Here is a 25,406-nt window from a genome sequence, read left to right on the forward strand (position 1 = left end):
ATCAACAGGGGGAAGTAACTTGTCCCCAATGTTAAGCAGTGGGACGTTCTGAATCTCCTGGTTTCCCGGTACGTACAGCCATTCAGTCTTGTCCGGGTTCAGTTGAAGCCTGTTTCTCCCCATCCATTCCCGGACCGCTTTCAGGCAGCGGGACATCACGTCTAGGGCATCACTGATATTGTTTGGAGTTGAGATAAAAAGCTGGGTGTCATCAGCATACTGATGGTACCCTACTCCAAAACTGCGAATGATCTCACCCAGCGGTTTCATGTAGATGTTGAACAGGAGAGGCGAGAGGACCGACCCCTGAGGGACTCCGCAAGCGAGAGGCCTCGGGGTCGACCTCTGTCCCCCTGTCAGCACCGACTGCGAGCGACCCTGGAGAAAGGAGGAGAACCAACGCAGAACCGTGCCTCCCACTCCCAGTCCCCTGAGGCGTCGCAGCAAGATACCATGGTCGATGGTATCGAAAGCCGCCGAGAGGTCTAATAAGACTAGGACAGAGGAATGGCCCCTGTCCCGGGCTCTCCAGAGATCATTCATCAGAGCGACCAATGCCGTCTCCGTGCTGTAGCCCGGCCTGAAACCCGATTGGTACGGGTCTAGATAAACCGCTTCATCCAGGATCTGAGGAAGTTGGTGCGCCACCACGCTCTCAACAACCTTCGCAAGGAAGCGAAGATTGGAGACTGGACGAAAGTTATTCAAAGAGGATGGGTCCAAGGTGGGCTTCTTGAGGAGAGGTCTCACCACCGCCTCCTTCAAGGCGGTGGGGAAGTGACCCTCACTCAGAGAAGCAGAGATGACCGCTAGGAACCAGCCTCGTGTCGCCTCTCGAGCTGCATAGGCCAGCCAGGAAGGGCACGGGTCCAGTAAGCATGTGGAGGAGCTTAACCTTCTCATAATCCTGTCCACTTCCTTAGGAGTTACAGGATCAAATTCTTCCCAGATGACGTCGACAAGACTGTCCATGTCTTGTTCTTCCATCTCAGCCCAGTTGGAGTCCAGACCAGTTCGAATCCGAGCGATTTTATCCAGCAGATATTGACCAAATTCCTCGGCTCGACCCTGCAAGGGTTCCTCCCTCACCTCTTGGTTTAATAGGGAGCGAGTCACCCTGAACAAGGCAGCTGGGCGATTATCTGCGGACGCGATGAGGGTGGAAAAGTAGTTGGATTTTGCCACCCTTATCGCAGCGAGATAAGACCTGGTGAGGATTCTTAGTCGCAATCGGTCGGATTCGGATCGACTGGACCTCCAACGGCTCTCTAGGCCCCGTCTCCGACGCTTCATCTCCCGGAGCTCCTCGGTGAACCATGGGGCTCGCTGGGATCTGCGCCGGGTCAGAGGCCGCAAGGGTACAACTCGGTCCAGAGCCTCCGTGGCTGCCTTTTCCCAGGCTTCCACTAAGGCTTCCGCCGAGCTGTGAGCAGGGGGTGCATGCGAGTCCCTAAGCGCTGCCTGGAACTTATCAGGGTCCATTAGGCGCCTAGGGCGGTACCATCTGACTGGCACCGTGCACCCACGGTGGGGGGTGGCAAGGGGGAAGTCTAGCCGCAGGAGGTGGTGATCGGTCCATGACAGGGGCGTAACAGTTGTGGCACCCCCACCGACATCATCACGCCACCGTCCAGACAAGAACACCAAGTCTGGGTTGTGGCCTCTCTCATGAGTCGGCCCAGAAATTATTTGCAACAGGTCCATGGCCGTCATGGAAGCCATGAACTCCCGAGCCAGTTCGGACGATCCTCCCAGGGACGGTAGATTAAAGTCGCCCAAGACCATGAGTCTTGGGAATTCAACCACCAACTCTGAGAGGACATCGAGTAGCTCGGGTAGGGCCGCCGCTGCACGATTAGGTGGTAGGTACGCCAGCAGCAGACCCAGCTGCGCCCCTGGGCCGAATCTCAGTAGGAGAGACTCACACCCGACCATCTGAGGGACGGTGGTCTCTCGCGGGCTAAGGGATTCCCTGATGATAACTGCCACTCCCCCGCCCCTCCCATGAGCCCGGGGCTGGTGCAGTACCTGGAAACCTGGCGGGCAGAGGTCAACCAGAGGAACACCCCCCTCTGGGCCCAGCCAGGTTTCCGTGATGCAGGCCAGGTCCGCATGCTCACTCTCCAATAGGTCACGAATGAGGTGAGCTTTGTTGGCTGCGGACCTTGCATTCAGGTAGACCAGCCTCAGCATGGGAGGGTGCGCACCTTTGCTCCCGGGTCCTCCGGGGGAGAACAGAGGGTCGGAGCGTCTCACCGCCTTTACAGAGCGGAGATGACACTCCCGGTGACGATACGGCCCTCTGTCTGTGCACCTTCTGCCATTCCCCACCATCCTAGGGATGGGACGTTCGTCAGTACGCCACTGGGTGTTATCGGCGACTGGCCCTCGTTGTACGCCGTCGCGAACGGCCGTGGGCCTGGCATGCGTTATGGTGGCTGGAAGGTGTGCCTTTCCCGCGCAACCATAGTCTCCTCCCTCCCCCCTCCCTAACCCCACAAAAAACTTAGCTAAGAACTTAATCAGGGGCCTCTTGATGGGAATGTGCTGGAGGCCCCTGACCCTGCCCGGCCATCTCTCAGAGGCCCAGTGGTTGGGCCCGTCATCAAGATTGGATGTGATGAAGGCGGGTCGCACCCAGGAGAGTGGGGAACCCCTGAGGGCGTGCAGTGCTATGCTAGAGTATTGAACGGGCATAGTCACAGGTGGTTCCGGGAAGGCTGTCCCCTGGATGGTGAATTTGCAGGAGGGTCGAGCCGGGTAGGTGCGTATCTGGATCGTCGCCCTGCCACTGCCACTTGGCCGGGCGAACCCCCAGAAGCAGGCCACTCCTCATCCTCTCACGATGGGTTGTGTCTCTGCTTCCGGAGGTGGTCCAGAACGTACTCTGGGTGAGGCATACCCCATAGAGCTCTCACCACTATGGGGTAGCAGGTGTATGGCCCAGCCACTCTGCCACCGTGGCTAGCACCCAGGCCCGTTATGTCCTGTGGGGAGAGAATGGGCAAAGATGGGTGAGAATGGGCAGAAGGCAGGATGGAGGGATCCATTAACTGGCGTCAGCTCCGGTGGTTCAGCCGCCCCAAACAGTTCCCTCCCTGATCCTCTGGGCGTTGTTCCCGGCCGCAGTTCCATGGCCCCTATTGGTTGGGGACCATCCAGAGCGTGGCATCTCAGAGGTACGGGAGTCCCTGGTGTCATGCCCCTGGTGTTGCCGTCTCCGATCAAGATGTTTCGAGGAGGTGGGTCGGGCCGTCGCCTCCATTGTCCAGCGTCTCCTTTGGTGCGCATCTTTCGGAGGCACCGCCTCCGGCCCCTCCTGGATGGCTGCGACGGCTGCCGTGGTCCAGGGGCGGGTCTCTCACCTCCGGCGCCGCCGATGCCTTCGCCTCCGCCACCCAGCTGGTCCAGCTGGTGCCGCCGTCGCCCGGGAGCCGGTGGGGGGGGGCCGGGGCAGAGCAGAGCCTCCGGCCCCTCCTGGATGGCTGCGACGGCTGCCGTGGTCCAGGGGCGGGTCTCTCACCTCCGGCGCCGCCGATGCCTTCGCCTCCGCCACCCAGCTGGTCCAGCTGGTCCGCGGCGTCTCCGCTGATAACCTGGAGACGCCGCCGTCGCCCGGGAGCCTGTGGGGGGGCCGGGGCAGAGCAGAGCCTCCGGCCCCTCCTCGATGGCCAGGGGGGGGGGCCTGGAGGCGCCCCACCGCCATCGCCGTTGCCAGCGTCCCTGGATCCACGACCAGCCTGGGGGCTTGAAAAAAAATCGTTGCCGCAGCCGCTGCCATCCTTCCCGCCGGGGCCTCCGCCGCACAGCTGATCGGCGGAGGCGCCGCCCTTGCTCAGCAGTTGACAGCGGCAGAGGCAGGGCGGAGGGTGCTGGCTCCGTTATAACGGTCGCCAGCGGCCCAGGCGGCGGGGCAGGGGTGTCCTGGCACCCCTGCAGTTGTTCCGGGAGGCAGCGGGCGGCATAGTTACCCAGCTGTTTTGCCCGAAATTCTTGCCCCACCCCAGGGGTCCATTGACGTCCCTGGGGGGCTCCTGGGGGGACGCCTTACTGTTGGGGGCTACGGAGCTCTCCCCAGCGCGTCCGCCATCTTCGGAGCCGGCAAAAAAAAAAAAAAAAAAAAAAAAAAAAAGTAAAAAGCCCATTCCCTAGCCTGTTTCTTATTCTGATCAGTTCATTAGTTCTTTAATAGCAGTAAATCAGAAGAAAATATGCTGTTACAGTCTAAAATAATTGCTTCTAGCTTTATCTCTGGTAGAAAAAAAAAGATTTAGGCTTTCTAAGCCAGGATTCTGAAAAGGGTATTATTACACTGTTTAACATAGGAACAAGGTCAACTGCAGATTTGAAGAACTATGTTGTACTTTTAAGATTCTGGTTTCTTTGATGTCCCCCATCCCACTCCATGAAGTCTCAAAGGCCAGGATTTTAATTTCCTGTAATGCTCCAAAACTGTATTAGAATAGCTCCATGATTTGTTAGGCATTTACATGGCAACCTCAAGCTGCCTGGTGCTTGTCAAAGAACAGAAACAAGTCCTTGTAGATAAGCCCCTGCATCACTCATTAATGAATGAGTACAAATACAATTATTGAAATTGTCAATGGACATTAGTTTGCTATATTGTACGTACAGATCTTGGAAATTTCAAAATGAATTGAAAATGAAATGAAAGAGGTTATATAGCTTCTACAGTTCCACTCCAGCAACATAGGATTTTTGACAAAATATATTATGTGAACCTTATGTAAATATTGCTCATTAAATAGGATCAATGGACGGTGGTTGGTATGGAAAGTTATTATGTCACAGACTACTTGACATAGTCCTTGTGTAATGTAAATATAATGAAATAAAATAAGTATTTACTGGATATAGAATCTTGAGGGGAATGCAAGACTGAATCAAAGTAGCTAGTTAAGTATTCCACACAAGGGAAAAATGCATTGTCCCCAAAAGACAAGTGATTTACACTACGTCTTCTTCTGCTAATTGATGTGCAAGAATGCAGATAATATAGTTATCACTTTCAAAATGATAATTATGATTTACATTATTAATCTATTCTACTTTTTTAGAGTAAAGAGTGAATAAACAACCTACCTTTCAGATGCTAAGTGTTCATAAACTATTGCTCTCCCCTATGTAGCAGCAAATCAAGGACTAAATAGTGAATAAGGCATATTTGGCTAGCAGAAGCACAGACAATTTCATAAAATCATCCTAAAGTGGTTTGCAGGTGGATCATAAAGAACTCAGTAGAGTGTGAGAGTACTAGGGGATCAAGGGAAATTATGCAAAGGTACCAAACCAAGGGATGTGGTGGCTCGGTGGGTTAGGACACTGAGCTTGTCGATCAGAAGGTCGGCAGTTTGGCGGGTCGAATCCTGAGTGCCGCGTAACAGAGTGAGCGCCTGTTACTTGTCCCAGCTTCTGCCAACCTAGCAGTTCGAAAGCAAGTAAAAATGCAAGTAGAAAGATAGGGACCACTACGGTGGGAAGGTAACAGCGTTCCGTGCGCCTTTGGCGCCTAGTCATGCCGGCCACATGACCACGGAGACGTCCTCGGAGAAGCGCTGGCTCTTCGGCTTTGAAACGGAGATGAGCACCGCCCCCTAGAGTCGGAAATGACCAGCACACATGTGCGGGGGAACCTTTACCTTTACCTTTACCAAGCTAAATAACTGGGCTCCAATTTATACTGTAGCCTCTCCCAATCCTAGAATTGATTGATTAACTGAATCTATAGAGCTGCCCAATGGAAAAATGATTCCACAGCCAGTCAGAAGAAACAGTTTGGGGAAGATTTCTGTCTTCAACCTATCTTCACATCAGGTGATGTGACAGCTCCTTCTTCTATCTGTTATAAACTTCTGCATTTCTGTGGACTGTTCAAAGAAATTCATCACGAAGCTTCTATATTATTTATGTACAACCATCCTCTTAGTGATGCACTCAGGAAAAAAAATAAGATTAAGTAGGTCTTTTGATGGTTTTCTTTTTCCCTCTCCTGTCTCTCTGAAGCATCTATGGAGATTCTCAATCATCCAGGTCATGGTTGTCTCAAAGGTGTCTCAAAGACAACTGGATTGTGGGGGTTTTTTTCCCCTTGAGGAAGAAGATATTTCGCTTCTCATCCAAGAAGCTTCATCAGTTCTCACAATGAACATCTGATGGGTAATGCCATTCTAAACAACACTGGAATTTATCAAATTCCAATGAAAGAGGGAGGGAGGGAGGGAGGGAAGAAGGAAGGAAGGAAGGAAGGAAGGAAGGAAGGAAGGAAGGAAGGAAGGAAGGAAGGAAGGAAGGAAGGAAGGAAGGAAGGAAGGCAGGCTAGAAGAGGATAGAGAGGCAGCTGTTCACTCTCCCTTGGTACAGAAACTGCATAGAAATCAATGTCATGAAAACCCAAAAATATATTTCTTTCTGGATGAAGCTGCTTTTTCATATTGCTCTGTCAGAAGTGATGGATTATAATTTTGCTGATAACCAGCCCTTAAATTTCGAACTTAGCAAGGACTAAAGAGTGAACAACCACTGCCTTTAACCACTTGACTTCTTCTACCATATAATTTTCTTAACAGCAAACATTTAAGGAGAAAAGCTTGTACAGCAACCATACTTGGCCAGAAATTTCCAGTCTCATTTGGTCCGGTTTTGCTTTGCAAGCTAAAAAACGGATTGAGACTAAATTGCCAAGACTATTTGTCAGAGATTAAGCATCTTTTCTTGCTAGGCTTGAGAAAATAAAATGTGTTATGTTGGTTCAATGTTTATCATTGGACTTTTGGCACAAAAATGATCAGACTTTATGATGCTTCTATAAAAACAACACTTTTTTTTTAGTCTGGCCTAAAGTACTACTTTTCTCTTTAGACTTCAAGGGACGATTACTGCAATTGGTAGCTGCATTAATGGTGAAGGAAAGAGATAACATAATCAGTGGTTGGATGTGAAATGGCTAGATTCCATTCATCCAGGCTACTTTATTCTCCATAGTGATCTTGTCTGCCCAAGCCCTGCTAACTTAGTATGACACAATAAACTTTCAGGATTCTGTCTAGAAAGCAAATTACACAAACACATTGTACACATGACATAAAGGGTTCAGACATCCCTTCTCCCCGTCATTTAGCTCAGTCATATCTTGGCAGCACAGACATGCAATGTTGATCAGTCGTATGTCAGTCATTTTTTTTAACTTCCCAGCCAATACAAAAACTCTTGACATTTCGCTTTATTACTTCCATTTACTTTTTTTCTGCCCTCAGAGTGAAAAACCAAATTATTTCATAATGGGCAATTTACCTTATTCCATTTGTTCTGTGAGGACTCATTGGAAAACACCCTGATGTTGGGGGAAAATGGAAGGCAAAAGGAGAAGGGGATGGCGGAGGATGAGATGGTTAGACCAGGGGTCTTCAAACTTGGCCCTTTTATGACTTGTGGACTTCAACTCCCAGAATTCCTCAGCCAGCAAAGCTGGCTGAGGAATTCTGGGAGTTGAAGTCCACAAGTCATAAAAGGGCCAAGTTTGAAGACCCCTGGGTTAGACAGTATCATTAACACAATGAACATGAATTTGGGCAAAGTCTGGGAAACAGTGGACAACTGTTGGGCCTGGTATGCTATGGTCCAAGGAGTAGCGAAGAGTAGGACACGACTTAGCAACTGAACAACAACAAATCCATTTTTGCCTTTTTCTTAAAATAAAAATAAAAAAAAACACCTCACTTAAGGCCACAGAAATCAAACACTAAAATGACCACAGCGAGCTGTTGTGTAGTGAATCTCTAGGTTGTTGTCTTCATATCAGAAGATAAGGGCAGTGGTGGGATTCAAACATGTGAACATCGGTTCTCTGTGTGGATGCCACTTCTAGAAGTCCATTCTGGGCCTGGGCAACAAAATATTAGCTACTGGTTCTGCCGAAGAGGTGCGAACTGGCTGAATCCCGCCACTGGATAAGGGCCATATAGCTGCTCGTGTGGTTCATATGCCATGATTAACCAACTTAGCCCAAATAAAACTAGGACTGCCTGGATTAAAGTGGGCCATTTGGTGGAGTTTAAATATTTGCACGACATATTACCTTTCCTCATGATCCAGTCAATTCTGTCATGTGAACACAGCTGATGTGAAAGCAACACTTTAAAAGCATTAGACCTATTTTTCATATGGTTTGAATAGGGCTTGGTTGTAAAATAAGTAAGCCCTCCAGACCACTTGGGATGCATAAAGGAGAAAAATAAAAAGGCACTCTGAGATTACTTTTAATGAAGCATGGGAAACATCAAATCAAATCAGTTGTGTGCTTCATTGGCCGTGCGCTTCTGTTAATGTGTAAAGTTTTACATTATTGACATTTATTTCTATTATTGGCCCATTTCCCTGGCTATGACACACATAGAAAAGAGGCAGGGCTTTTGATTGCATGGGAGAGGGCCAGTTTAGAAATGTGAAAAATAAATAAATAAATGTCACCGTCTTGACTTTTCGATCCCCTAAAGAAGAATGGAAGTTGCTTCTGGGTTGGGCTGAAGATGAGACAAAAGATACTACATGACTTAAACACAGGATCCCTTGGTACCACGGTTAACACAACATGTGGATAAAGTGTCAAGTCTACTAGGTAGTCCAGATCAAGAAATCAACTCCACTGGAAAACTAAAGCTAATGCTAAAGCCACTTTTATTGAGGTTGGCTATACAGGTGAAACTCGGAAAATTAGAATATCATGAAAAAGTTCATTTATTTCAGTAATGCAACTTAAAAGGGGAAACTAATATATGAGATAGACTCATTACACGCAAAGCAAGATAGTTCAAGCCGTGATTTGCCATAATTGTGATGATTATGGCTTACAGCTCATGAAAACCCCAAATCCACAATCTCAGAATATTAGAATATTGTGAAAAGGTGCAATATTCTAGGCTCAAAGTGTCCCACTCTAATCAGCTAATTAAGCCATAACACCTGCAAAGGGTTCCTGAGCCTTTAAATGGTCTCTCAGTCTGGTTCAGTAGGAATCACAATCATGGGGAAGACTGCTGACCTGACAGTTGTGCAGAAAACCACACCCCCCATAAGGAGGGAAAGCCTCAAAAGGTAATTGCAAAAGAAGTTGGATGTTCCCAAAGTGCTGTATCAAAGCACATTAATAGAAAGTTATGCGGAAGGGAAAAGTGTGGAAGAAAAAGGTGCACAAGCAGCAGGGATGACCACAGCCTGGAGAGGATTGTCAGGAAAAGGCCATTCAAAAGTGTTGGGGACTTTCACAAGAAGTGGACTGAGGCTGGAGTCAGTGCATCAAGAGCCACCACACACAGACGGATCCTGGACATGGGCTTCAAATGTCGTATTCCTCTTGTCAAGCTGCTCCTGAACAACAAACGTCAGAAGCATCTTACCTGGGCTAAAGAAAAACAGACCTGGTCTGTTGCTCGGTGGTCCAAAGTCCTCTTTTCTGATGAGAGCAACTTTTGCATCTCATTTGGAAACCAAGGACCCAGAGTCTGGAGGAAGAATGGAGAGGCACACACGGCAAGATGCTTGAAGTCCAGTGTGAAGTTTCCACAGTCTGTGTTGATTTGGGGAGCCATGTCATCTGCTGGTGTTGGTCCACTGTGCTTCATTAAGTCCAGGGTCAATGCAGCCGTCTACCAGGAGATTTTGGAGCACTTCATGCTTCCTTCTGCAGACTTGCTTTATGGGGATGCTGACTTCATTTTCCAGCAGGACTTGGCACCTGCCCACACTGCCAAAAGCACCAAAACCTGGTTCAATGACCGTGGGATTACTGTGCTTCATTGGCAAGCAAACTCGCCTGACCTGAACCCCATAGAGAATCTATGGGGCATCGCCAAGAGAAAGATGAGAGACATGAGACCGAACAATGCAGAAGAGCTGAAGGCCGCTATTGAAGCATCCTGGTCTTCCATAACACCTCAGCAGTGCCACAGGCTGATAGCTTCCATGCCACGCCGCATTGAGGCAGTAATTGCTGCAAAAGGGGCCCAAACCAAGTACTGAGTACATATGCATGCTTATACTTTTCAGAGGTCCGATATTGTTCTATGTACACTCCTTGTTTTATTGATTGCATGTAATATTCTAATTTTCTGAGATTGTGGATTTGGGGTTTTCATGAACTGTACGCCATAATCATCACAATTATGACAAATCACGGCTTGAACTATCTTGCTTTGCATGTAATGAGTCTATCTCATATATTAGTTTCCCCTTTTAAGTTGCGTTACTGAAATAAATGAACTTTTGCACTATATTCTAATTTTTCGAGTTTCACCTGTAATAACAAATCTTGCAAGCCTGATGGTGCCATACCTCCTCCTCTTTCTTATATTCCAGTTAATCTGCCTGAGCTACCTCTCATTATCCTGGAATTTAAAAAAAATGTTTCAGCCCACTTTTATATAGCTAATACTTCCTGCAAGTCTCTGTCAAAGTCGTCTTTCTTGCTCTTCTCACCAACCCTATCAAAAAGAAATTCTCTCCATCTCAAGCTATCCTGGAGAGGAAACTGTATTTCAGCTCTACACTGATAAAGGAAGGGAAGAAGGAAGCACATTCATACTGGCAAGAGCCTGTCACTGTAATCTTATAATAAAATAGTATTAGCATTAATAGCTCTGGTCTACCTTGAATGGCTGACAATTTTGGTTTCTGAACAGGGGAATTGATCTTGAGAGCCTAAATGGCTACTTCCCCCCCCCCCCCCCGTTTAATCATGTCCAGTTCTTAGAGATTGTCTGGGGAAGTCCTTGCAATTTTCTTGGCAAGGTACTTGAGAAATAGTTTGCCACTGTCTGTTTCATAGGACTGAGAATGAGAGTGATCACCCAGCCGGCTTTGTGCTTAAGGCAGGACTAGAATTCATGTTCTCCTTCTTTCTAGCCTTAACCACCACAATGGTCTGTTCCTGTCTGAGCTGAACCCATCTGCTAGAAAATATTGCCCTATGAGACACTATCATATGTTTCTAAACAGATGTGGGGGTGGTTTCTATCCCCATAGGAGTGGAGACAGTAGTGGAAGCAACAAACAAATCAAATTCAAACTCTGTGTAGATTTGAAGTGTGTTCCTCCTACTGATTCATCACAAATGCCTATTTCTAACTTTTTTTTTAATCTGCAGTTCGAAAGCACGTAAAAATGCAAGTAGAAAAATAGGGACCACTACGGTGGGAAGGTAACAGCGTTCTGTGCGCCTTTGGCGTCTAGTCACGCCAGCCACATGACCACAGAGACGTCCTCGGACAAGCGCCGGCTCTTCGGCTTTGAAACGGAGATGAGCACCAGCCCCTAGAGTTGGAAACGACTAGCACGCATGTGCGGGGGAACCTTTACCTTTACCTTTTTTTAACAGAACAACAGATAACAGAGTTGGAAGGGACCGTGGAGGTCCTCTAGTCCAACCCCCTGTACAAGCAGGAGTCCTTATATCACTACTGCAACGCTCTCTACATGGGGCTGCCCTTGAGGGCCACTCGGAGGCTTCAGCTGGTGCAGAATGCGGCTGCGCGAGTTGTGATGGGGGTTTCCTGATACTCCCATGTAACACCTCTACTCCGTGAGCTGCATTGGCTCCCGGTTGCCCTCCGGGTGAGATTCAAGGTGCTGGTGATGACCTATAAAGCCCTAAATGACTTGGGTCCGGGATATCTGAGGGAACACCTGCTGCCAGCATCAAGTTCCCTTCGTCCAGTGCACTCCCACAGGGAGGGTCTTCTCAGGGTGCCACCGGTAAAAGATTGCCGGCGGATAACACCCAGGGAGAGGGCCTTCTCAGTGGGTGCGCCTGCCCTCTGGAACCAGCTGTCCGTGGAGCTCAGGACTGCCCCCGAACTCTGTTCATTCCGCCGGGACCTGAAGACCTGGCTCTTCGAGCTCTCTGGCCCAGGCTGAGAATTTTAATTTTAATTTAATTGGGGTTTTTACTTTTTTCAGGGATTGATGTAATTTTTTAAAATTCTTTTTAACTTTTGTATTTCTTGTTTTAAATACCCTGTAAACCGCCCTGAGACCTTCGGGAAAGGGCGGTATATAAATCAAAATAAATAAATAAATAAATAAATGTCAGACTAATGGCTGTCCAAGCTCTTCTTCTTAAAAACCTCCAGTGATGGAGCAGCCACAATTTCTGAAGGCAAGCTGTTCCACTGATTAATTGTTCTCACTGTTGGGAAATTTCTCCTCAGATCAAGGTGGGTTCTGTCCTTGGTTAGTTTCCATCCATTGCTTCTTATCCTGTCTTTAGGTCCTTAAGTTGATCCCTTCTTCTTTGTGGCAGCCCCTCAAATATTGGAACACTGCTATCCTGTCACCCCTAGTCCTTCTTTTCATTAGACTAGACATATCCAGTTCCTGCAACCATTCTTAGTATGTTTTAGCCTCTAGCCCCCTAATGATTGTTAGGAAGGAAATTTAGTATGATCTTATCAGGAAAGTGAATGTAAAAAGAAATGTCAAAAATGGTATGTACTGCATAGGGAGAGAGGATTTAGGATAACACTTTGATCCATGCAATGGGCATGTAGCGGTCACCAAACTTAATTGCTCTCCTGCACATATCAAGCCATGACTTCTGAAAATGATGGTCATTTTCTCACTTTTTATAACATAAAATTAATTATTGCACTAATAGAAAGGTAATGGTTCATTCATAATGAAAGTAGAAAGAATATCCAAAGTCTACCAAAACATTCTAGGAAAGAAAAAAACAAAGTCGTCTATACAGGCTTTTAAGGCAGTAGATCCAAGATCATTTATCAGAGAAACACTAACATAAACCATAGAAGACCTGATTATTTACACTGTGAGATTGATAAGCCCTTCCTGTTTTATAATGCAACCTTCACAATATTATTTATATGTTTCGCTGAAATGTCAGCTTTTTTTTTCTCTCCATGAAGAAAGAGTAATGGTCACATCAACTTTGGGAACCTTGAATTTGTGACAATTTCAAAATTATACAGGATGAGACATATTGCCTGGCAAATCCCAGATTGTTCTTGAACAGCAGAGGGGGGAAATTACTCTTCTGCTTGAAATGTTCTTTCTGGAAGAAGCTGCAAAAAAAGTGTAAGCTGTGTACCACAATATCATTTTGGCTACCTAGTATCTAATATGTGCAGGAAACAACCAAATGCTATTATTTCTAGAAATAAGCAGAGTTTAGCAGCGATTAGTGGTACCTTTAGTCTAGGAACAGTTTTTTCAAAGCATTTTTTATTTTTTATTTTTTATTTTAATTCCATTTATATCCCGCCCTTCTCCGAAGACTCAGGGCGGCTTACAAGCTTAGCAGTAGCCTTCATTCTATGTATATGCCTGCTTGTTAGGGCTTTCACACACACCCCAAGCGGCATTATTACAAAGTCAGCTTAATTGCCCCCAACAATCTGGGTCCTCATTTTACCTACCTCGGAAGGATGGAAGGCTGAGTCAACCTTGAGCCTGGTGGGATGCGAACCTGCACTAATTGCAGGCAGCTGGTGTTACTTAAGGAGGCATTAGCCCACTGCTCCACCAAGCATGCCTTACTTCTACTATTTTTATAACCATGGAAGACGCAGAAACTATTATATCTATGCCACACTAGACTCAAAATACTTTAATAACTTTTGATAGATGGACTATTAGTTTGACCAGTATCTGTTCCAAAACAATCATAATTAATCACATTTAATTTACCTTCATTTGTGGCATTTAGTACCATCCAATGTAGAATTTGGAGGGGGGAAAAACAGCAAACCAAAACAGCAATCTTATAATCTTTATGCATCAAAACCTTTTTTTAATACTTCAGCCCTTGCATACATGTTTATTGTAATTTACGGCAACACTCATGACTCATACAAGTAGTCCTCGACTTACAACAGTTCATTTAGTGACCATGTGAAGTTACAACAGCACTGAAAAAAGTGATTTTTGACTATTTTTCACACATATGGTCACAATATCCAAATTAAGTTGCTTGGCAACTGGCATACATTTATGACAGTTGCAATGTCCCAGGGTAATATGATCATCTTTTGCGAACTTCTGACAAGCAAAGTCAATAGGGAAGCCAGATTCACTTAACAACGCTGTTACTAACTTAACAACTGCAGGGGTTCACTTAACAACTGTGGCAAGAAAGGCCACAAAATGGGGCAAAACTCCCTTAACAAATGTCTCACTTAGCAACAGAAATTTTCAGATCATTTGTGGTCGTAAGTCGAGGACTACCTAATGCATACCACTCAATTCACAAACACAAGGAATATAGATTGAGAAAAAAAATGAGTGACTCTTACCAAACTATTCCCTGAGCTCCAGAGCCGATTGGTTTTAAGTTCTGGTAGCGTTTGAGAACTGTGAAGGTCGAGTCACCTACTTCCACACTGTAGAACTGGTTGTCAACTTTGCTTTTACTCATGTTGTAGTATTTGGCAATATATGACACATCCACTTGTTTCCCAAATCCCTGTCATAGGGACAGAATGATGTAGGCAAGAGAGAAAGAAAACAGAAAGACAATAAACAGCAGGATCAAAGACAATTCAAGCTAGATGTCCTTCAGGATAGCTAACCTTAAGACTTTTATGGCTCTTGTTCTATTTTTTTTGCCTGCCAAATTTTTTTTTTGCCCACCAATCAATTAAACCTGCTTATTTCAGCTCTCTTTTTTTCCTGCCAAGTGGGTTACGGTTAGATTTAGGGCTATCGATCATGGTAGACAGTTACTGCTGTGAATTTATGTACTCCTTAATCACAAGAAAGATATTGCTCCAGTCGATAACGGACATAAGATTTTAACACTAGTTGTGGCACACACAAAAAAAAGAACAGGAGCAGAATTTCATATTATATTTCATATTATATTTCCAGGATTCAATCCTAGTGCAAATAGGAATCTTTCAGATCATTCAAAGTGTGCCCTAAAATAAACAAAATCCTAAGGCACCGAAATCCACAATATATTATAATTTATATTTCCCATATATCCTTAATACATTCCTGTTTTATAATAAAAATGAGATTTCAGGTTGATTTGTGTTCATGCCCCCGTACTTTATTTCATAAATGAACATGTTCTTTCCAACAAATTACTATCTATACACTACCTGACAAGAATAAAAAAAAGTAGTATCACAAATAATCTGTATACAACAGGAAGATGGGAAATAAAAGCTGATAAAAAAATTGGGAAAGAAACCATTAAATAACATTTAAATAACATTAAATAGTGAAGAAATGATATCAGAATAGATGCCAGGTAGTTTTCTCCAGGCGCAGCACCCATTTAAACTGGCAAAAACATATTTGTGTCTAAGCAGACAGATACAAGCTGATAGTAAAGAATCTCTCCAGGTTTCTTAAGTCATGCTTATCTTTAAAAATGAGCACCCGCATTCTGAATTGTATTTGGAAATTTGCAGAGTTTGGAGCAGGGGCAAGGAAAAGCCTGGGGGGATAGTATAGCTTAGAACCAGTTTGGTCTAGAGCAGGGGTAGGCAACCTTGGCTCTTTTATGACTCATGGACTTCAACTCCCAGAATTCCTGAGCCAGCATGGCTCAGCATGGAAACCTCTCCCTTTCCCCTCAGCACAGCTGGCTCATGAATTCTGGGAGTTGAAGTCCACGAGTCATAAAAGAGCCATGGTTGCCTACCCCTGGTCTAGAGGTTAAGGCACCAGTCTAGAAAGCCAGAGACCATGAATTCAAGTCCTGCCTTAGCCATGAAAGCTAGCTGGATGATTTTGGGCCAATCTCAGCCCAAAGGATTACCTCACAGGGTTACTGTTGTGGGGGAAACAGGAAAAGGAAAGTATATTGGATATGTTTGCCCCCTGAATGATTTGTAACAACAATAGTAAAGGGAAATGAATGAATGAAGGAATGAATTAATGAATGATAATCTTTGCAAATGGTCAGGATTAGAAAAGTACTCATAATAGGAATATCAACCTTCCTAACCTTCAGTAACTAATCAAAGGTTTAATTATTGTAAGGTAACAATAGACCTTAGTTTACATGTGTAAGACATGCTATCTTCATGGCCTTTTCCAGTAAGTCCACAAGTCATAAAAGAGCCAATGCTGCCTACCCCTGTGCTAGGTGGACAGGAGCTGGAGCAAGCAACGGAAGCTTACCCTGTTGGATGAGCTGCCAGCTGGCAAGCTCAGCATCTTTAAGCCATTGTGTCCCTCCCGATCAAGCATCCCTAGATAAATACACTTACTCATCCCAAAGACGGAAAAAGAAAAAAACCAGCCTCCAGTGCCCAAGAAAAACTGATTAAATATCAGGGGAGAAAGAGTGTGTTTTCACTGCTAACACACTGCAACGGGCACATTTCAACTAATTCTCCTAGGAAGGAGTCAGGAGAAATGCTTTCTGGCAATAATTTATAAGTTACTATCAAGAGAATTAAAGTGGTTATCGCCATCAACACATGAACATCTCTCTAGGCAGTTATCACAGTCCCAACAAGGGCTACTATCAGTGGGTTGCCTGGATCTGTCTGAATCTGTAAAATTTATTTGTCTTATTTTTGGCTCAACACTCCAAGCTTCAGAGCTAGTTGGAAGTATGCACCATTTGAATGTTAAGACTGCTGTCTTAACATCCCTCTGTAAGACCTTTAAATGCAGGATGGACACAACTGCTCAGCACTGCTTATCCTCCCAGGGAATTGATAAAAGAAAGGGTCCACCTTAGGATACTGAATTTAGTAGCTGGAACAGTAAAGTGTACAATAGGGCAGAACATAGTTGTAGCTGATTGGTTGGAGGGTGCTCATGCATGAGGCAATCTACACTATGATTGGTTGCTGTTAAGTATAAAAGGGGGAGTTTCCCTTTCCCCCCCCTCCTTTTTCTTCTGTGTGTTCTGTATACTGTTTAATTTACCTCATGATGTTCTTGTATTCCTGACTATCTTGTGTTTTTTCTTTCTGTATGATGACAATACAAGTTTGTGTTAGTGTCTCTGACTTCATCTGGACAGCTGCTATGCAATTCCCTGACAGTCCACCTATGCCCACTTTGTCCAACACCTCTTCCAGTAGATCCCAACCCTTACTGTGATGATATTTACGAACAAGAAGGGGAACCTTATGCATGCAATATCACAGTCTCTCCTTTGGATTCTTTTAGCGCATGATGGCTCCAACTATTCAGTAGTCTGCACATTGATGTCATCAGCAATCTATGAATAAATATTTTATCAATATACATTAGCTATGGATGATTGTAAGAAATCACATCTTCCATTCAGCAAAATGTTTACTGTACAACTTTATGAGGTAGTGCTCATATAGCAACTGCAATTTGGACTGACAACTCAAGTCATTAAACAAAACAGTTACTAAGTGAAACATTATATGACAACTGTGCTTATGATTTTAAACAGGACAATGCATACCAACCAATAGCAGTGGCAAGCACACAACTGAGGGAGAAATGCTGTGAAGGTCATAAAAGTGGGCATTGGTCACAAAGTTACATTTTCCTCACTGTCATAACTGCAAACAGTTGCTAAAATGCAGTCATAAAATGAGGACTACCTGTATTTGTATGCATGTGTGTGAATATATGTCTTGTATATATGTCTTGTATCTTCTGGACAGGTTATAGCCTTCTTTCTTTTTCTTGTCTTTTACAACTTTGTACATTCTTCTTCCTGTTTAGTATTTTAATGATATTAATAAAAATTCTCAACCAATTTGGCCAGTCACTGAGTTTGCCTTACTAGATGTTCTTGCTTCAGCACAAATTCCCAAGATTTTGCCCTTACTTTTTGAGGGAAAACTAAAAAAAAAAAAAAAGTCAAATAGCAAAACAGAGCACCGAAGATAGCATATGGTAACTGCTGTCAGTAAACCAAGAAGGGAGGGACAAGGAGAGAGAATGAAGACTTCTGTGCTTTGGGGGACAAAGCCACAGAAGTCTTCATGGTCTCTTCTTGGCCCTCTGAAGTGCCGTATGTTAATCGGTTCCTGGATAATTGCCAAAAATGGCTTCCTCCTAATTGCCTTCCACTTTTCAGTGTGTTTATTTTTACCAGCCGCCCAGCAGGAACAGGCATTCAAAAGCCAGAGACGTGCATTTGTGGAATGGAGATGGAGGACGGGGGAATGGTCTATAAATGCCAGAAGGAGATGTTGATGTGAACAAATTTGCAAATATAAGAAAGCCTGTGGGCTTTCTTATATTGTCTTTTTGTGAAGCCCCCGAACACTGCATGTTAGAAGAAGATGCAGTCACATGTGTGCCAAGAAGGCACACTCAAGTCTGTGGTTGCAGGTGCTAGGAGTAAGCCTGCCATCTGTCTACTATGAATTGTGTTTTTTGGAAGCTTCCATCATAGTAACAAAAAGGGTTTCTGAGCATTATCACCTCACAAATGAAACTGGAAAGTACATCAGAAAGTTGCGCAATAAGAGGAAGCACATGCCACTTTGACAGAGTAAATTAAACAAAATATTTTTTTTAATACAGCATTACCCATATGGCCAATGACCTGGTACCGTTTCTGTCCAGAAGAATCAGAGGTCTGGAAAGGTTTAAAAGCAAACATATCTAAGAATAAGCCATATGTGGTTCGACTGTAGTTCTGGTTCAATGTAGCTCTTCTTTCTATACAAGAAGTTAAATCCTCCTATTGTTGGTCCAGTTGGTTAAATCCCAGAGAGTCAATTTAACCCTAAATGTTTATAGACAAAGTTAAATTCTACCCAGACAGTTTTATCATGGGAATGTCTAGTTCTCCAAGAAAATGAGTGTGAGAGAAAGGATGACTAAAAAACAAACCACTCTATCTGAGAACTTCCTGGCAAGGCTTAGTAGCAACAAACAGATTTCATAAGTATGTCTGAGTGCAAGAAATGAGCCTACTGTTTGCCTACTGGCTCACTGCGTTTTGGGGGATGCTGTATATGGGGATTTTTCATCTTTAACTCTTGACAGTGGACAGTGTTGATATCCTGAATAGTTATGGCTCCTGGATTCATGATTCATGCTTGAAGAACATAGGGCAGCTGTAGCTAAGACAAGTTGCACACATGTGGTGTGCCAACTGCATCCATTCCAAGTCTGGGAGGCTTTGCTTAAGTCATTCATGCCTTTCTCAAGCTCAGCAACTTTCAGATGTGTGGTCTTCAACTCCCAGAATTCCCCAGCTAGCATCTGAAAGTTGCTGAGGTTGAGAAACAGTGCCTTAGTCACTTCCCAATTGGAATACTGCAATGCATTGTACATGGGCCTGCATGTAAAGGTACTTGGAAGCATCAGCTAATGCCAAATGCATCAGTGCCCGCTTTTGGAGCACAAGGTTTATTTGAGTTACATTATTGTTACAAACCTCTTCATCGATTACTGCCTTGTCGTGGTGAAGGGGCTTGCATAATTCAGTGAAGCTATGAGCTAGGCCGTGCAGGGCCACCCAAGACGGACAGGTCATAGCAGAGAGTTCTGACAAAACGTGATCCACTGGAGAAGGAAATGGCAACCCACTCCAGTATCTTTGCCATGAAAACCCTATGGACAGTACCAAAACGCAAAACGATATGACGCTGGAAGATGAGCCCCTCAGGTCGGAAGGCGTCCAATATGCTACTGGGGAAGAGCAGAGGGCTAGTACTAGTAGCGCCAGAAAGAATGAAGCGACTGGGACAAAGCCGAAAGGACGCTCAGCTGTGAATGTATCTAGTGGTGAAAGGAAAGCCTAATGCTGTAAAGATTTTTTCTCCATAGGAACCTGGAATGTAAGATCCATGCATCAAGGCAAACTGGACGTGGTGAAACAAGAGATGACAAGACTGAACATCGAATCTTAGGAATCAGTGAACTAAATAATAATAATAAACTTTATTGTCAAAGTACAACATGTGTACATTGAGATTAGCTGAGCCTCCCCCCGTGCTCTCTCCCCCCAACACACAGTGAATTTAATTCAGATGACTATCAGGTATACTACTGTGGGCAAGAATCCCTCAGAAGAAATGGAGTAGCTTTCATAGTCAATAAAAGAGTAGGAAAAGCAATACTGGGATACAATCCCCAAAATGACAGAATGATCTCAGTTCGAATCCAAGGCAAACCATTCAATATCACAGTAGTCCAAGTCTATGCCCCAACCACCAGTGCTGAAGAGGATGAAATTGACCAGTTCTATGAAGCTCTACAGCACCTTATAGAACTAACACCAAAAAATGATGTCCTTATCATCATGGCGGATTGGAATGCTAAAGTAGGAAGCCAAAAGATAACCGGAATAACAGGCAAGTTTGGCCTTGGAGTACAAAATGAAGCAGGGTACAGGCTGATAGAATTTTGTCAAGAGAATATGATGTTCATAGCAAACACTCTTTTCCAACAACCCAAGAGATGGCTCTACACATGGACATCACCAGACAGTCAACACAGAAATCAGATTGACTATGTGCTCTGCAGCCAAAGATAGAGAAGCTCTATACAGTCAGTAAAAACAAGACCAGGAGCTGACTGTGGCTCAGACCATGAGCTTCTCGTTGCAAAGTTTAGGCTTAAACTAAAGAAAGTAGAGAAAAGCACTAGGCCACTCAGGTATGAATTAAATCATATCCCTGTTGAATATACAGTAGAGGTGACAAATAGATTTAAGGAATTAGATCTGATAGACAAAGTGCGTGAAGAACTATGGACAGAGGTTCGCAACATTGTACAAGAGGTAGCAACTAAAACCATTCCAAAGAAAAAGAAATGCAAGAAAGCAAAATGGCTGTCTGAGGAAGCTTTGCAAATAGCTGAGGAAAGGAGGGAAGCGAAAGGCAAGGGAGAAAAAGAAAGATATGCCCAATTGAATGCAGAATTCCAGAGAATAGCTAGAAGAGACAAGAATGCCTTCTTAAATGAACAGTGCAAAGAAACAGAAGAAAACAATAGAATAGGGAGGACTAGAGATCTCTTCAAGAAAATTGGAGAGATGAAGGGAATGTTTCATGCAAAAATGAGCATGATAAAGGATCAGAATGGCAGGGACCTAACAGAGGCGGAAGAGATTAAGAAGAGGTGGCAAAATTACACAGAAGAACTATACAAGAATGAGCTTAACGTCCCTGATAATCACAATGAGGTGGTCACTGACCTCGAGCCAGACATCCTAGAAAGTGAAGTGAAGTGGGCCTTAGAAAAGCTGAGCAACAACAAAGCTAGTGGAGGTGACAGTATTCCAGCTGAGCTATTCAAAATCTTAAAAGACGATGCAGTAAAAGTGCTACACTCAATTTGCCAGCAAATTTGGAAAACTCAACAGTGGCCACAGGATTGGAAAAGATCAATTTACATTCCAATTCCAAAGAAAGGCAGTGCCAAAGAATGTTCAAACTATCGCACCATTGCACTCATTTCTCATGCTAGTAAAGTTATGCTTAAAATTCTACAAGCTAGACTCCAGCAGTATGTGGATCGAGAACTACCAGAAGTACAGGCAGGATTTCGAAGAGGCAGAGGAACTAGTGTTGTGACTCAGGGCCAGCCTGTGGGTCCGGCAGCCGGCTCAGATGTCTCGGATGACTCAGATGAGGGGGAGGAGGAGTGTGTGGAAGACGAACCGGCTGATGATGGCTTGGAGGCTTCGCAGAGCCCCCAGCCGGGGCCCTCTTCTCAGCTGCGTGAGCCCGATAGTGCGGAGGATGATGACCCACAGCTGGCCCTGTTCAAGGACGCCCGACGCAGGAGGCAGTCGAGCAGGACCAAACAGAGAAAGGCTGTGGGACTACTCGGGAGGAGGCACAGGGAGGCCACACCCTGAACTCTAAATAAAAGGAGTGTTTGGGGAAGGGCTGGTTGCTGAAAGCAACCCTTCCGTTTGAGGATTCAAGTTCCAGTGTTTTTGTTTCTTGTTCTGGTGTTTGAGTAATAAATCTTGGCAGACGCTTTACAGCCTCAGACGCTCTCCAGTCTCTACTGTTTGAACAGGGGTTTGCCTTATTGCAAGGCCGGTAGCAGGCTGGTTCAGAACAACTAGAGATCAAATAGCTAACATACGCTGGATCATGGAGAAAGCTAGGGAGTTCCAGAAAAAACATCTACTTCTGCTTCATTGACTAAGCTAAAGCCTTTGATTGCGTGGATCACAACAAACTGTGGCAAGTTCTTAAAGAGATGAGAGTACCAGACCATCTTATTTGTCTCTTGAGAAATCTATATGCGGGTCAAGAAGCAACAGTGAGAACTGGACACGGAACCACCGATTGGTTCAAAATTGGCAAGGCTGTATACTGTGGCCCTGCCTATTTAACTTATATGCAGAGCACATCATGAGAAAGGCAGGGCTAGATGAATCAAAAGTTGGAATTAAGATTGCCGGGAGAAATATTAACAACCTAAGATATGCAGATGATACCACTCTAATGGCAGAAAGTGAAGAAGAACTAAAGAGCCTCTTGTTGCAGGTGAAGGAGAGTGCAAAAGTTGGATTGAAACTTAACATTAAGAAAACCAAGATCATGGCATCTGGCCCTCTCAATTCCTGGCAAATAGATGGCGAAGAAATGGAGGTAGTGACAGATTTTATTTTCCTGGGCTCCAAGATCACTGCAGATGGGGACTGTAGCCAAGAAATTAAAAGACACTTGTTCCTGAGGAGGAAAGCCATGGCAAATCTAGACAGCACACTAAAAAGCAGAGACATCAATCACCCTGTCAACAAAAGTTCGTATAGCTATGGTCTTCCCAGTTGCAATGTATGGCAGTGAAAGTTGGACCATAAGAAAGGCTGAGCACCAAAGAATTGAGGCCTTTGAACTATGGTACTGGAGAAGACTCCTGCAAGTCCCTTGGACTGCAAGGCGATCAAACCAGTCAGTCCTAGAGGAGATCAACCCTGACTGCTCTTTAGAAGGCCAGATCATGAAGTTGAAGCTCAAATACTTTGGCCACCTAATGAGAAGGAAGGACTCACTGGAGAAGAGCATAATGCTAGGAAAGATTGAGGACAAGTGAAGAAGGGGATGACAGAGAATGAGGAGGCTGGATGGAGTCACTGAAGCAGTAGGCATGAGCTTAAATGGACTCCAGAACATGGTAGAGGACAGGAAGGCCTGGAGGAACATTGTCCATGGGGTTGCAATGGGTCGGACACAACTTCGCAGCTAACAACAACAACATTGTTACAAAGTCATGCTGGATCCCAGCAGGCTTCTGGGTACAATTCAATGTTCTGGTTAAAACTTTATAAACCTACATGGAAGAGGGCCAAAAGTTTCTACAGGTCCCAGCAAATCTGACAAGTGAACTTGCTTTGGGTCTCATCTGTAAAAGGTGAGATTTAATTTTCATCATTTTTAAATACACTTTTTGTTATTTACAATGATCTATGTGAGATAGGCAACCATATCCATTTATTAAAATAAATTAATTCCCCAAAGTATTTATGGCATGATTGGCCAGAATTACCAGCAAGATTTGATCATACGAGTGGCTGACTGGATTACCCTAAATATATTATGCGAACAAAGTTTTATCCCAGGTTATTTCACAGATAATTATTTTTCAGGTAAATCAGAAAAAATTAGAGGTTCTTGGATAAACCCAGGAGTCATGGTCCCTAATCTAGTTCAATACTCTGTTGCAAGGCAGTCAATAATTCATTATTAGCCTTTTGTCTTCCAACACAACTAAGCACAATACACAGTATAATATAAATGAGAAAAGAAAGTGTGCTATTCTAAATGTGTCAGTTCCAAACATTCATGTTAACAGAGTAAAAATAAAAACGTTGAGCTCATCAGTTTTTCTGGTTTCAGCAAAATTCCATGCTGTGTTTTTGGTCATTATATGAACTATGCTGCACAATTTTATTTTATGATGACTTAACTAATTATCATGTAATGCTAAGCTTAGCAAGGTGTATTTTATTATACGTTGGCTTTCAGATTTACTACTATTTATAGTAATAATAAGGAACGCGGTGGCTCAGTGGGTTAGGACGCTGAGCTTGTCGATCAGAAGATCGGCAGTTTGGCGGGTCGAATCCCGAGTGCCGCATAGCAGAGTGAGCGCCTGTTACTCGTCCCAGCTTCTGCCAACCTAGCAGTTCGAAAGCACGTAAAAATGCAAGTAGAAAAATAGGGACCACTACAGTGGGAAGGTAACAGCGCTCCGTGCGCCTTTGGCGTCTAGTCATGCCGGCCACATGACCACGGAGACGTCCTCGGACAAGTGCTGGCTCTTCGGCTTTGAAACGGAGATGAGCACCGGCCCCTAGAGTTGGAAATGACTAGCACGCATGTGCGGGGGAACCTTTACCTTTATAGTAATAATAATTTCATTGGTATCCAGAAATGAACAGCATACAGCTCATCAATATCTTGAATTCTTGGTTCACTTTGTGATTCCTAATAAACTGTGGTTGAAGCTTTCTGCTTGAATGGATGCATCAGTTTTGAGTTTTTATAATTAAAAATATTGTGCAGACAGATCTTTGCCATCATAACCAACTCTGTGGTATATCTTCAAGCAAACCCCAAACTGAAAGAAACTGATTTTGAGAAGGGAAATGGAAATACTTTAATTATTTACTTCATGAAACCTGGTTCTAGAAGCTGACCCATTTCTTTGAACTATTTTTCCCATTTTGATAGCAAAGAATTGGTGGATGATACATTGATACAGTGTCAGCATGGCTGTTACTTAGGGAAATACTTAAAATGAGACTTGCTCGAGTTCTTGCAATAATAAAACATTTCATATAATGAGTCTTAACATTTATATATTTTTATTTTCATATTCTTTTCCTTGCTATTAACGCGTTTGAATGTTTTATGATGTATGATGTTTACTGTTTTAATATTTTCACCAAACTTGCAATCTACTCACAAAACTGTACTTAATGCTGTTTTAAATATTAAAACTCAGTAAGGAATTGGGAGTGGATAAAGTTGGCAAAGTTAAGTCCACAACTGGGGAAAATTACTTTCAGTAAGTAAATTCAGTAGATGTGAGTTCAATACATTTAGAATAGGAAAAGTTGAATGTATGGCCGTGAGAAGATCATTTAATGGCCAATGATGTCACTCTGGGAATTTAATCATCCTTTTTATGATTACATAACATCCTTCAAAGAGGTGAAGAAGTAGGTAGATGACTGAATATAACTTACTCTGGGAGCTATGAACTACATCTCTTGAGAATCTTGATTTATTTTTCCTTCTAGCAATGTAGGTTAGGAATAGTTGTGTCCCTGGCTTTCCTCAAGTTCATCAGAATAAATGAATAAATATAAGGAACAATGTTCTCCAGTAGATGCATTCTTTAAGATGGAGCCAGTTTCAGGTTTAATCCTTGGCAGTTCAACAAGGAAGAAATAGTAGACAAGATACATACAGTATTTGGCTGAAGAACTTGAAGCACCA

The 25,406-nt window shown here is 44.1% G+C and overlaps 1 protein-coding gene across 3 annotated transcripts in view; it reads right to left on the reverse strand.

Annotated features, from left to right (window-relative positions):
* MAPK10 (mitogen-activated protein kinase 10) overlaps window positions 1-25,406 on the reverse strand; it is a gene marked incomplete at both ends in the record, with an annotated part of 107,925 nt that overhangs the window by 76,460 nt on the left and 6,059 nt on the right. For 2 of the 3 annotated variants that reach the window (XM_081332135.1, XM_081332134.1), the window contains one exon: window positions 14,322-14,491. In XM_081332135.1, coding sequence (XP_081188261.1) covers window positions 14,322-14,491 — 170 coding nt within the window. Of the gene's footprint in view, window positions 1-14,321; window positions 14,492-25,406 lie in introns of those variants that run through there. The other variant, XM_081332136.1, reaches the window with a different exon arrangement.

Source organism: Vipera berus, assembly GCF_964194415.1.
Source record: "Vipera berus genome assembly, chromosome: 7".
NCBI classification, from domain to species: Eukaryota; Metazoa; Chordata; class Lepidosauria; order Squamata; family Viperidae; genus Vipera; species Vipera berus.